General features: G+C 43.5%; 1 protein-coding gene across 1 annotated transcript in view; it reads left to right on the top strand.

Moving 5' to 3' along the window:
• Window positions 1-14,252, top strand: part of GALNT8 (polypeptide N-acetylgalactosaminyltransferase 8) — a 58,643-nt gene that overhangs the window by 12,134 nt on the left and 32,257 nt on the right. The window contains 7 exon segments of the mRNA XM_057557569.1: window positions 420-539; window positions 1,041-1,155; window positions 6,762-6,947; window positions 7,931-8,068; window positions 8,615-8,669; window positions 8,672-8,709; window positions 9,723-9,890. Coding sequence (XP_057413552.1) covers window positions 420-539; window positions 1,041-1,155; window positions 6,762-6,947; window positions 7,931-8,068; window positions 8,615-8,669; window positions 8,672-8,709; window positions 9,723-9,890 — 820 coding nt within the window.

Below are 14,252 nucleotides of genomic sequence, written 5' to 3'. Positions count from 1 at the left end.
AACATCTGAAGGTAGCTGATCGGATTATGTGGATTAGAGGTAAGAGAAGCTGAGCACGGTTTTAATCAGTTTCCAGTTTAGCATAATTACCGATTCTTACTCTCAGTTAGATGCATATTTATTATATAACCAGTCTGTAGTAGACGTTAAGAATGGCCACTGAGCTTGAAAGAATTTAAAGTTCATCTCTCAGGCTCCTCTGCTTTAAATATTGATGATCCCCAGGCTTTAGCTGAAGGCATCTATCTGCACGTAACTTGAGTGATCTTATCCAGCTCTTATGAAGTCAACCACCATGTACACGGTGATGACTCCCAAATTCACATGTCTCTAATCCAGATTGTTCAGACTCAATGTGGCCAAACTTAAATGTACCAATTTCTTTTTCTCCTCTCATGTGAATGGTGTTATCGTTCAAGTGATAATTATAACAACAAGAACAGCTATGACCAATTGGGTTTAATTGGGTTTAAATGGTGCCACTATGATTCACTGCCAAAGGCCTGGATTGATCTGCATGATGTCACAGCTCCTGTGAAGTAAGTCTTTGTGGGCTCAGGGAACGTGATTAGCACATGGGAAGTCAAGAATGGGCAGTCTGGGCTTTGTTTGTTTTTGGTGGTAGTCATGAGGGTGGGGTGGGAGGAGTGGAGGAGATGGGGTGAAGGACAGGGGATAGAGAAAAAAAGAAGCTGATCCCAGATAAGAAATCACAGATACTTTGGCTATTTAAGGAATTTCAAGCAAAATAAAGCAAAGAGTATAATGGTTTAGAAAACATCTTGGCCACTTTAAGCATTTATCAGGCTATGAAGCAGGGATACCAAGATGAAAAAGATGTCATTTCAATATAATTTGAGAAGGGAAGGCTCTATGCACTTAGTTCAGCCTAAGGGTTTGGGGAGAGCCTTCAGGATAAGAAGAAGTTGGGTAGAGAGAATTTTGAAGGCTAAACCATCATTGGGCTTCCTAGCCCTCACCGTCATCCTGACCCATTCCTCGTCGAGGTGTTAGTGACTCTCTTGTTGTGTGCTCTGCAGGAGTCCTTCCATCGTGGGCATCCTGGCTGCCAACAGGCTCTTCTTGGGAGAGATTGGATCTCTGGATGGTGGGATGCTGACCTATGGAGGGGAGAACGTGGAACTTAGACTGAGGGTGGGTGCATTTCCATTCTCGTTATGGGACAAAGCAGAAGGGGAAATCATAGGAAGGTAGTAGGATCTGTGGAATCCTGGAACAAGGATGAATGCCATTGGCTCAAGAGGCAGACAAATTCTCATGTTTCCAAGTCACTAGGGAGGGGCTGTGGAACTTCTGGAGTGGAGCTTTCTGGTATAGGTCTGTATAATCTGGGTGATATGGGTGGAAAGATGGTGTCCCTGTTTCCCTGAGGACTCCAGGCATTTTCCAAGCATCTCCTGAGATAAACCAACTTTGGGACAGACGGCTCTCTACAAGACCAGTCAAAGAGAAACTGGAATGGGCAGAGGGACCAGAGGATACAGATGTGTGGGGAACCAACCTGCCCCTGTATGGACAGCCAAAGCAGATGACAGGATGACATAAGTTCATGCTGAGATGTAGTCTAGTCTAGAACAGATAGCCAGCGATGGGTTGTACATAAATGGAATCCTCAAACCAGTTCAAGTTCTGAGCAACTTCCTGTGTGTCTGGAACAATACTGGCGTCACACTTCAGCAATGATCCCTGTTCTCTGCCCCTGACAGCTTCTCATGGTTTCAAATGAACCTGAATTTAGTTGTGCTTTATAAGGTAATTCACAGTGCAAGTAAAACTGTTGGAGAAATTCCAAGTGCAGGTTCATATTACCTCTGTGTATCAGTTAACTATTGCCACAAAAATGCTGTGTAACAAACCATTCTAAACTCAGTGACTTAACGCAACAATAATTAGAGATCTTACAGATCTGCAGGTCCAGCTGGGCTTGGATGGGGTGGCTCTTAAGGCCTAGGTTTGGAACTAGCATGTTATTTCTTCTGTCTTATCCCATTTGTCAAAAGTCTCATGGCCAAGCACAAAGTCAAGGGGTAGGGGAGTATCTTCTGTCTACAATAAAGGCATGGAGAGAGGTATAAAGAACTGGGGCCAATAAATTCAACTCATCACAATCAGTTTGGAACAGTTTTCATGCATAAAATATCCCTTCTATAGTATGCCTTTTGCCCCTTCCGTATAATCTACAGGCCTTCTCTAAACGAACTTGACCCTTGGGTTTGTGACTGTCCTTGTTAGTTATCCTGTAATCTTCCAACCTAAGGCTGAACTCTTTTTATTTTTTTATTAATTTTTATTGGAGTATAGTTGCTTTACAATGTTGTGTTAGTTTCTGCTGTACAGCAAAGTGAATCAGTTATACATATACACATATACACTCTTTTTTAGCTTTCCTTATCACGTGAGTAGGGTTCTCTGTGTTAACAGTAGGTTCTCATCAGTTATCTATTTTATACATAATGGTGTATATATGTCAATCCCAATCTCCCAGTTTGTCCCACCGCCCCCTTCCCCCCCTTGGTAACCATAAGTTTGTTCTCTACATCTGTGACTCTATTTCTTAACTCTTAAAAGACGCAGCGCAGCCTAAGGTGGTGAAACTTACACAGGTATTGGAGACAGACAGACTGAAGTCCAAATCCTACTCTGCCATCCGAAAGTCTGTGTTACCCTGGGCACCACACAAGCTCTTGAAGCCATACCTGCTACGTCAGGCACCTAGCATGGCTAGTGACATGTGGCTTTTACACTCAGTAAATAGTTACTGACAATAATAATAATAGTAAGGATGTCAGGGTTGCACTGTGAAAAATGCTGAACACGGGTTCTAATTCTGGCTCTGCTGACACCCTGTGGACTGACCTTCTATAACATGGCTTTTTTCTCTTCCCCCAGATTAAAAATTCTGTGCTTGAGGCCAGGTGACCCTGGTCCATTGTGGACTCTGGAGGAACAAGATAATTTCCTGTCTAAAGCTTAGTCAGGTCTTTCAGAGACTGATGACCCTACAGCCATATATCGTACCTGGTTAGCACCCAATGAGGACTCCACATTTGTATGTTAACAAATAAACTTTGAGTCCCCCTCTGGGTTCTACCTTAAGCCACAATCATTCCTTGGCAGAGAAGACTAATTTTTTTACGTAGTGGTCTTGACCAGTTTTCCCATTTGTGAAATGAAGAGAAGCATCCTTGTTTCATCTTCCTCCCAAGGAGGATGGTGCAGTTCAAACATGATAAGTAATTCAAAATGATTTGTAAGCATATTAATTAGAATCCTCGTTTGGTTTCTGTGACAGAGGCCAAAATAACAAAGGTTTGAACAAGATAGAAATTGATTTCCTATAACAGTTTGAACACGAGCAGTTCAGGACTGAGAGGGCAGCTCCAGGGTGATGGGAACCAAGCCTCTTCCATCACATGGCTCTGCTACCCTCAGCACCACATCTGTATTCTCATCAGTACGAAGAGAAAAGAAGGGAAAGAGAGAGCACGCTGTTTGTTTTTAAGGTCACTCCCCGAAAGGTGTATTTCTCCTACATCCCATTGGCCACGACAGGTCACACGGACATGCCTGTGTGCAAAAGAGTCTGAGAAATGTAGATTTCAGCTAGTTGGCTATGTGCCCAGTTATTCCTTCTATAACTATAAATGTAGGGGGCGGGGAGTAGACATTGGGAGTACAATTAGTCTCTAGCACAAAAAACGTAAATGCAGAAATCATTATTTTATGCACGGTACTTAACAAAGTCCTGAGGATGACCCAAGTTCCTTGTGGCTGGGTTTTCCTACCCACCAGAGCATCCCATGAATTTGCCTGGAACCTCAATTCTCCAACTTAGCACCCAAAGCCCTTCTTACCATTTCTGAGTTCATCACGCTTTTCTCTGCTCTCCCTTCCGCCTCTCATTTCATCTTCCGCAAGAAATCCTAATTCTTTTAATACTTTGTGATTCAGAAAAATAGATTTTGCTGGAAACAGAGGGAGTGTCAGGGAAGGGTCATTCTTTTCCTTTTCTTGGTAAAACGGTTTACCCATATCCAGCTTCCTTTGTTTGTGTGTGTGGCCATTTGCCTTTTCAAACCTCTAAGCACTTGTTAGGATATGTATTTCTCCTAACAGTAGCAGACCTTGGAGAACATCAGAGTTGCATTGGGTGTTTTATTCTGACACCTAGAGGCCACGCAGCGATGGTGCGCATGAATGCGTATAGATAGAGATGCAGTGTTAGTCTGATGCCCTCAGCACTGGTCCAGCACCCTGTGTATTCCTGGCACTGTACCAGAGCTTGACACTGTCTGAGATCAGAATCAGGCTTTGTCATTTCTTAGCTGGTAAACGTGGGCACATTATTTTAATGGGGGTAATCATAATACTTACATGGTGAAGGTTAAATTCCTGAAACATCAGGATAGTTTGTGATACAAAGTAAGCCATTGTAACTATAAGCAGAAGCTTCGTGTCTCTGTGTGTTTGAGAGTGAGAGAGAGACAGACAGAGAGAAAGAGGAAGGGGCAATTGGCAAGTGGGAATAAATTGAGAGAGAAAAATCTGAAACCTATTGTTTCAGGATAAGAGTTAAAATTGCTTCATCAATGACAATTCTGACTCTTATCTTTTCACTTGAATTTAAGGTTTCTTGTGCCCACTGTTCATTTTTCTCCCTTAAATGCCTGTGGATTGGAAAACTCTTTTAGGAAAACGGAAGGAAAGTTGTATCGGGATTTTCAAATGTTTAGCTACAGAAAATAAAGTCTGAAAACAAGCTAGATGGAACGTCTACATGAGGCTGGGAACCAATGAGGTGAAATGGAGGAGGAGGGTGAAGAAAAGATGTGCTTCAAGTTTATCATCTTAGAAGATGGTGCTATTTAGTCCTCCTGGCAGCCCTTTTGGGGCTGAGCCCCTTGAGGCTCAGGGAGGGGGCAGGTTTCTCCCCCTCGCTGCCAGGTGTGCAGTGATGGATTTGATCACAGGTCATTTTGATTTCAAAGCCTGGCTATTTTTCACTTTGCTATTCTGGATTGTAGAGATGGTGAGGGAGGGGAAGCTGTGGGTTCAGAAGTAGAGGAAGGGGTGAAAAAAATTTGAAAGTCAGATAAGGGGACTGACCATCCCCCCCTCCCCCCTGGGTGTTTAACTGAACCAGCAGGACCTGAGTTGCTCTGGGGGTCCCACAGACACGAGTGTGGTAGGTTGCTAACCGCTGCTGGATGGGCTAATAGCTCCCAGAAAATGCAACTCACTTGGGCAACCATGAAGAGAACACACAGGAGCCATTGTATCCATCTAATATCACTAGACAGGTCAATCATCTACTGGCATAAAGAATACATTTTAAGCCACATGTTAGACTGTGTGGGCTGACAAGCATGTTTGTATCCATCAGGATGACAAACATATTTATAATTAGATCATAAGTCATGGTATCTCTTGGTCAAGAATTACCTGGATTAGTTACCAATTGCTGTGTAATAAAATCGTCACAAACTTAGTGGCTCAAAGCAGGATCCATCTATCATCTCACAGTTCCTGTGGGTCGGGAGCCCATGCCTGGCTCAGCCGGGTCTTCTGTAAGGCTGCCGTCAGGGTGTTGGCCAGGGTTGGGCTCTCCTCTAGGGTTGGCCGGGGACAGGTCTGCTTCCAAGCTCGTGCGGTTGCTAACGGCACTCAGTTCCGTCAAGTCTTCCAGACGGAGGAAGCACTCAGCTTTTTCTGGCTCTCAGTTGGAAGCCGCCCTCAGTGTCTTGCCGTGTGACCTCTCCCTTTGGTGGCCTGATTCTTCCAAGCCAGCGAGACAGTGCATCTCCCAGCAAGACGGACACTACCTGCTTATGTAACGTAATGACACACGTGTAGTCGTGCACATGCTGTCCTCTTTGTCACAGCCTATTGGTTAGAAGGAGGTTTCAAGCCCACCCTCAGGGGAGGGGATTAGGGAGACATGTGAATGGCAGGAGTCAGGCCTCATGGGGGCCCCGAGAGTCTGTCCACCACATTGCCTTACATCCAGCACCAGGATAGAGAGCAGCCATGGGAAGCTAAGTCCAGCAAGACCGGCCCAGGCCATGGCGTCCCTCGGGACTTCTGCATTTTCCCTGGGGATAAAGGAGCAGGGGCCCTTGGGCTTCCCTGGTGGCACAGTGGTTAAGAATCCGCCTGCCAATGCAGGGGACAAGGGTTCGAGCCCTGGTCCGGGAAGATCCCATATGCCACGGAGCAACTAAGCCCGTGCGCCACAACTACTGAGCCTGCGCTCTAGAGCCCATGAGCCACAACTACTGAGCCCGCATCCCACAACTACTGAAGCCCGCGCGCCTAGAGCTCGTGCTCCACAACAAGAGAAGCCACTGCAATGAGAAGCCCGCACACCACAACGAAGAGTAGCCCCCACTCGCTGCAACCAGAGAAAGCCCGCACACAGCAACGAAGACCCAACGCAGCCAAAAAAAAAAAAAAAAAAAAAAGGAGCAGGGACCCTCCTCTGGTCCCTTCAGGAGGACTTCCTGAAGGAGGTAGGATTTCTGGCACTGTCTGAGCGACAGGAGAGAAGCAGTTTGGTAGACGTCCAAGGAAGATGGTTTTATATGAACAGTTTGGGGGTGCATAGAGATGGGAGTAGGAAGACTGAATGTACACTCTTTAAAAAGTGGTTCCAGAGTGTGGTCTCTGAGTCAACAGGCTGTGCACTTTCTGGCCATGGGTGCGGCCTGCCCAGGCGATTTTGCTTTTTTCTTCTCTTGCAGGTGTGGCAATGCAGTGGGAGAGTCAAGGTCTTGCCTTGCTCCCGGGTTGCCCACCTGGAGAGACACCACAAGCCCTACTCCTTGGACCTGAGTATTCCCTTGAAGCAAAATGCCCTGAGGGTGGCTGAAATCTGGATGGATGAGTACAAAGACATGGTCTACAAGGCCTGGAACACACCTCTCCAGGTTCGTCCTGGACTTGAACAGAAGCAGAGGTGGATGAAGGAGGAAGAGGTGGTGGTCACGGCGGGAAATGGGAAGGGATAAAGCAGAAGTGCCATCCCAGCCCTAAAGAATTAACGTCAAGTCCCGATAGGGTGAGGATAATGACATTAGCATTTATGTCCCAGGACTAAGTTCCAGGCACTCATGACTCATCACAACGTACCTCTGGTGTAAGGCTTATTTTTATTATTTTAAGTTTTCAGATAAAGAAACTGAAGCACAGAGTGGAAGGGAAGTTGCTTAAGGTAATAAGGTCGTAAGAGCAGAGATAGGATTCAAACCAAGGAAACTTCTAGATTCCATGTCCTTCATCCGTCATCTATACTGGGGGATTCCTTGTGGGGCAGGGTTGGGCATGGATCCACTGTCTAAAGGGACATAAACATGGCGGCTGGGGTGTGGGATGGTGGGAGCCGGCCCCGGAATCCTGTTGGATGCACGTGAACGAAGATGACCTTCTTGGCTAAGGCTACATCATTTGCCCTAGTCCCCGAGGCCGGCATGACATGCCGTCTCTGTTCCCGAGCTGTGGCTCTGGGCTGAAGCATTCTTCCACTTTGATTGGCCACAGATACCACTTCTAGAAAATCTCCTTTAACCTCCAAATCTTGCTGCCAGAATATTCCTTTTGGAAGCCTTTTCTGGACATCATGAGGAATATTTTGTGCCTGATTGATGTGAATATTATCTCAAACAGGAGCAGTCCGCATCAGCTTGCTAACGATGAGACGTAAACCCCGCTACGCAGGCTTTGCAAGTGCCTTTGAAACTAGCAGATATTCCTAGGGGTCAAGCTTCTTCCACTTTCCCTGGAAAACTATAAATGATTAAGGATATCTTACAGGGAATCAGGGAAACACTCAGTTCCCTCATGCATTATCCGTACCCTTTGGTGGAGTCAAGGGTGTTGCAAGGTGCAGACATGTTCCGTGTTTTATTTGCAGAACTCCGGAATCGATTTTGGAGACGTTTCTTCCAGAATGGCACTCCAGAAGAAACTGAAATGCAAAACTTTTGACTGGTATCTGAAAAATGTTTATCCAGTCCTGAAGCCAATCCACAGCACTGCGGGCTATGGAAGAGTAGGTTTCATGAAATTGCATTTCAGATTTTAAATGTTTGGATATAAAAGACCATGAGACCTGAATCATTGCATGACTGCCTGGACAAGGGTTTCCAAAAGCCATCCTCCCCTATTCCCTACCTACCCCCAACTCCTTCCTCTACTTTTTGCCCTTGAACCCCCTCAGTTTCCCTTCCTCTCTTGCTCCCCAGTCCCCATCTACTCCTTCTCTCCGCCTCTGGTTCCTTATTTTGCAAACCACAGCCCTTGCTCTGACCCTCACAGTTTCTCAGCCAGTCAGAGCGTGTGGCCTCACCCACCTGACGGCAGGTGTAGGAGCCTCTTCTTTATATATGCTCTGATGCTCTGACGGGGTGTGTGTTCCCAGGAAGTGGGCATCACAGCAGAGCCTCACTTCAGCTTAGAAAGTAGCTGCCGGGATCCCAAACTCCCACTCCCTTTGGCATCCTTAGAGTACTGGGCAAAATGCAGGGCCTGGGGAGGCTTGGGGACCCTCCTTCTCTGCCTCTTTCCAACAGTGTTGCCTTGCGTTTTGCTCCTTCAGATGAAAAACCCATTGGATGAAAGTGTCTGCCTGGACCAGGGAGCTATTCCAGGCAACAGCCAATCATGTATTACTGCCATCAGTACAGTTCCCAGGTATCTTCCCTGCCCCGGCAGGTGAGTCTGTTGTGGCTCACCCCTTAGTAGCTTTGCCAGATTTGGACTTGGACTTGGTGTTAGATGATGGGGAAGCAGGTGCTGAGCATCCTGGGTAATGGGTAAGGATGAAGCCTGAACCCGTGCTTGTACCTAAGCACTTCCAAGTTCATGTGAGCAGTCATTGCGTTTCAGGTACAGGGAGGCTAGGCAGAAAGTCTGTGCTCTGGCACGTTCATTCTCCGTGGTCATATCTTCATCGAAAAAAACCTCCAGTCCCTTCCTTTTCCCCTCCTCCCACCGCCCCTTCTATCCGCCCGCTGCCCCTTGTATGCCCTGGAAGGTGGACAGGTGATGTTACCTGTGGCTCCTTCCGTAGAGAAGGAAACAGAGGGCTAGAGAAGAGGGGCTGAACAGAAGCCCCGCCATGGGGTAGGAGAGGTCTGGTACCACGAGGAGGGTGCCCCCAGGGGACTTTTTCCGCCTATCATGTTACTTTGCATGTTGCCCTCACAGGAACTTTTTAAGGTCTGCAGGACAGATTGAATTTCCATTTGAGAAAAGAAAAAAAATGGAGATACAGAAACAACCTATTTGTCCAAGCTCACTGAGCAAGGCTCAGTGAGAGACTGAGAATTTGAAAGGTTTCCTGACAACAAGCCCTTAGCTGGGACTTATAATGACAGCTTCTGTAGTTCAGTTGTGTTGTTTTTGTTTTTGTTTTCAAAGATAAGCTCCCTCATCTATGCAGGAATTGATTCTATTGGAGCCTTTGTATGGAAGGAAGCAGGCTAGTGTTCCTCCCTCATGCCTGGTCTTCTTTCTAGAATCAGCTGCGGATGAGGGGGGGTCAGAGAAGGGTGCAGAGGTGACTCTTTGTTACCCACGAAAGTGCAGTGGTCCCCCCCTGGTGACCGGGTGTCTAGGGGAACCAAGAGCAGTCTTTATGCCCTCTGTAATGTCAAGGGCATCCCCACTGAGTCTCCATGGCAAATCCCCTTGTCCTCTTGCAGAATGTCTACTACCATCTAACTGGGGAAGTCTATGTGGGACCACTGATTGCTGAGACAGACATTGATGACTGCTGTCTGACACACGCTGGCAAAGGGGAGAAACCTACTTTAGAGCCATGTTCCAAGGCAGTCAAAAATAGAATGCACATACACTGGGATTTTAAACCGGTGAGTCAAGTGTTGTTTTTTTTAAAGATAGATATATTAAAATATAGTCTGAGAGGTTCAGATTTGATCTAGTAGTGTTTTAGAAAGATTAATTTTGTAGCAGTGTATAGGGAAAAGACTAGAAATTTTTCTAGTCTGGGCATGAAATACTGAGTCTGTTGACTAAGGCGGGGTGGCCAAGGGGAAAAGATATTGGAATGTGTTGTAACTTAACAGTTAAGAGTTTGCCTTCAAATCCTAGTTCAGTCAATTTTAGCTATTTTCTTTTTCTTTTTTTTTCTTTTTAACATCTTTATTGGAATATAATTGCTTTACAATGTTGTGCTAGTTTCTGTTGTACAACAAAGCCAATCAGCTATACATATACATACATCCCCATATTTCCGCCCTCTTGCATCTCCCTCCCACCCTTCCCATCCCACCCCTCTAGGAGTTCACGAAGCACTGAGCTGATCTCCCTGTACTATGTGGCTGCTTCCCACTAGCTATCTATTTTTTTTTAAAACATCTTTATTGGAGTATAATTGCTTTACAATGGTGTGTTAGTTTCTGCTTTATAACAAAGTGAATCAGTTATACATATACATATGTTCCCATATCTCTTCCCTCTTGCGTCTCCCTCCCTCCCACCCTCCCTATCCCACCCCTCTAGGTGGTCACAAAGCACTGAGCTGATCTCCCTGTGCTATGCAACTGCTTCCCACTAGCTATCTATTTTACGTTTGGTAGTGTATATATTTCCATGCCACTCTCTCACTTCGTCCCGGCTTACACTTCCCCCTCCCCATGTCCTCAAGTCCACTCTCTAGTAGGTCTGTGTCTTTATTTTCTCATCCTCTCTGAGACTCAGTATCTTCATCTCTAAACCGGAGATAATAATTTCTACTTTACGAGCCTGTGGAGATGATTAAAGGGGATAATATATGTAAAGTATTTAGCATGGCGCCCGGCACATAGAAAGCATTCAATACTATTAGCTGTTGTGATTAGCCTTATTATTAATGATAATCAGAGAGTCTGGAGCACTAGGATGAAATTCGACAGGCACTGATGTAAAAGCCCTGATTTAACATCATCATCAATTGACTAAGAACAGGGTGGAGGGAATCTGGCAGAAGTCACATGACAGTGGCATGAGGGACATGGCTGACCACGTCTACATGTGAATTAACTATGTGTTGGAGCTGCATTCCTAAGCCACGTTGGCAGTAATGAGATGTCTTGAGGGAGAGAGGGGGGTAATGCTTTGTCTGTGAATATATCTCTGAGCATCTTGGTGCTGTGTTAGCTTAGGTTCACATTGTAAGAGACATGGACAGTCTAACAGTAATTGCTCACTTAAAGCTAATAACCCCTTGAGGAATGCTATGGACTGTCTCCAGGAAAACATATATAGGCACCTATGTGAACAATTGTGCTAATGTTTTGTTGAAGTTTTTTTTTTTTTTTTTTTGGTCTAAGTTCATTAGAGATAACGGTCTGCAGTTCTTTTGTTTTTGTTTTGATACTGTCTTCGTTTTTAGTACCAGGTTGACACTGGTCTCATAAAGTGCGTTGGGAAGTGTTCCTTCTTTCTGTTGATAAAATTAGTCATGTTGACAAATATTACAGAAGAGACCAATTTCTGGAAGAGGCATTGTCTGGAAGAGATTTTCTGGAAGAGATTGTCTTTAATTGGTGTTAGTCTATCTTTAAATTTTTGCCAGAATTCTTTAGGGAAACCATATGGACCTGGATTTCTTTTTTCAGAACCTTTTAAATTATGAGTTGAATTTTTAAAAAATGATATAGGGCTATTCAGATTATTTCATCTTGATTGAGTTTGGTGGTTTATGGTTTCTGAGGAACTGTCCCACTTCTTCAAATTTATGAGTATAAAGTTATTTGTAGTATTTGATTTATTTACTTATTTACTTATTTTTATTTAGATATAATGGACATATAACATTATATTAACTTCAGGTGCACAGCATAATAACATGATTTATATGTATATTGCAAAATAAGCACCACAGTAAGTCTAGTTAACGTTCTTCATCACACACAGTTACAATTTTTTTTCTTGTGATGAGAACTTTAAAGGGGTTTTTCAATTAATAAATTCCCTTAAACATTACAGACTGTATTTATAAATTTAATACATTAAATTTTCTTTTTTAAGAACTTCAATTATCTTGACTTTAAATTGAATGATTTCTTAAATTCTGTTAAATGTTTCAAAAGTGTTTGCAATCCAGTAAAATTTCAACATAAAATCACAGATTTATTTAATTACACATTTTAAAATTGGTATCACAAGGTTAATCTGTAAGACAGTTTTTCTTAAACATAGTAAGTACTTAAAAATAGTAAATGTACACAGAATCTTTAGCAATGATTATGTGTTGGATTCCTTTCACATCTCAACTTTATCCTAAATCTCCAGATAGTACTTATGCTAAAGAAACAATGACGACATCCCAAACATTTTGAAGGTTGTCTTTCCAAGAGAATTTTGGAAGATCACTTACTTTCTTAGCGGGTTGAAGTTGCTGATAGAATAGAGATCTTGGCTGGTGTGAGATCTGGAGCTGCAGGACATGCAGGGGAATTCAGCCCACCACTCTGATGTCCAGGCTGGGTCCCTTTGTATGATCACTATGTCAAGAATTCCAAAAGTTAAAGAGGGAGACACTCATGTCACTCATGGTGCATTACCTGACTTCAAGTCAGGTTGAAGTCCCTTCATTCCATCTAATCTCTTCATACCCATCTTATCTCTTAGGACCACAGCTCTTTGAGATGTGAAAATGATGTTTGATGGAATCTTGGGTCTCTTTTGTGCTCTACTTTCTTTGTAGACACAAATCGCACAATCATTCTACTAAAAAGTTACCAAAGATGTTTCCCAGAACTGAGAGGGAGGGAAAACTCGATAATTCCTTTGTTGTCTTCCAATTCCATGATTAATGTTTTGAGTCAACCAGAAGAGGTTCAGACCTCTGAAAACCACAGGAGAGATAGTGCCAGTGACTGAGAAGGGACTTGTTTGGAGAGAGAAGGCCAGTTTGAGGTATCTGGACTTTCACATGAGGAGCACGGAGGGGAGAGGAGAGACAAAGCTGATATAATGGAGAATTTGAGTGACAGTCATTGTTCAGAAGTCTTTTGGATAGAGTGACAGCAGAGGATCTCTGGGAGAGGTAGTGAGAAGGAGGAGGCCACTTGTAGTTGGGTTTGAGAAGTGAACAGGAAGAGATCCCTGAGGGAGGGCCCTCACGCGTGCTGGAGGGCACAGCTCCAGAAAGGTCTGACACTAACCAGAACCCCCAAATTGATTAGGCCCCCTTTTAAGGCACTAATTCTCTTTTAAGAGAATATTTTAATTTAAGGAATAATGTAGAATGTAGATCAAGATTAATATAGAAAATATGTTAATAGTTATAGCAAAATATTAGGAAAGATTAAATGTCCAACAGTAGGGGAGATTTTTGTTCATCCCTTGAACTGAATATTATATAGTCATTCAAATTATATTCTCAAAAAGTGTGTTTTCTAAAAAGTTAATGACACTGGAAAATGCACATGATATAATGTTAAATTTCAAAAACAGGGTATAAAAGCCATATAGACAATGTTATCTTAAGCTAAAAAAATGAGCACATATTCTTTTTGTACAAGTGAAAAAGGATAAAAAAATCTTTTAAAAAGTGGCAGGCCATACCTCTTAAAAAAAAACCAAACCAAAAATGTATAAGATCCAGATGAACACATGTAAGAGAAACCAGAGGGGAAGAGTCTGAAGACATGTAAGGAATATTGCCAAAGTACATGTCACATGGAAGTGGAGAGAAAATAGAAAAAAAAAAAGACCATTGATTTTATCTGCAAGGTCACAATAAATTGTAATTGTCAATATTTATTGAGTACATATTATGTACCAGACATTGGGTTAAACATTACCTAATTTAGTCCTTACTCAGATCTTATGAGAAGTATTACCATTAACTCTACTTTACCTATGAAGTAACTAAAACAGAGAAGTCAAATAATATTCCAAGGTCACATAGCATAGTAAATATCCAGGGTTCAAACACAGAATCTTATCTACTGTTTTTGCCTCACTGCTTGGGAAGTTTGATTCTGAAAGGGAGAAAAACACTGAATGCTGGTTGAAAAAGATGATAGAGTTAAGGAACATTTTTTCCCCTCGAATATTGGGACATTTGGATATATTTAAAGTCATAGAAAAGGAATCTGCCAAGAGGGAGAAATAAGAGAAGGATGTTAGACAGGAAGGGTGTTTGTTTCTCTGGCATCGAGGATGGCTGGCTCCAAGCACAGGGGGCTGATAGTAGAGACAGAGGCAGGGAAGGTCCTTTG

Source organism: Balaenoptera acutorostrata, chromosome 11 (genome assembly GCF_949987535.1).
Source record: "Balaenoptera acutorostrata chromosome 11, mBalAcu1.1, whole genome shotgun sequence".
Taxonomy (NCBI): Eukaryota; Metazoa; Chordata; class Mammalia; order Artiodactyla; family Balaenopteridae; genus Balaenoptera; species Balaenoptera acutorostrata.
Note: the sequence above shows the minus strand (reverse complement) of the source record. Positions and strands in the feature narration are given on the sequence as shown.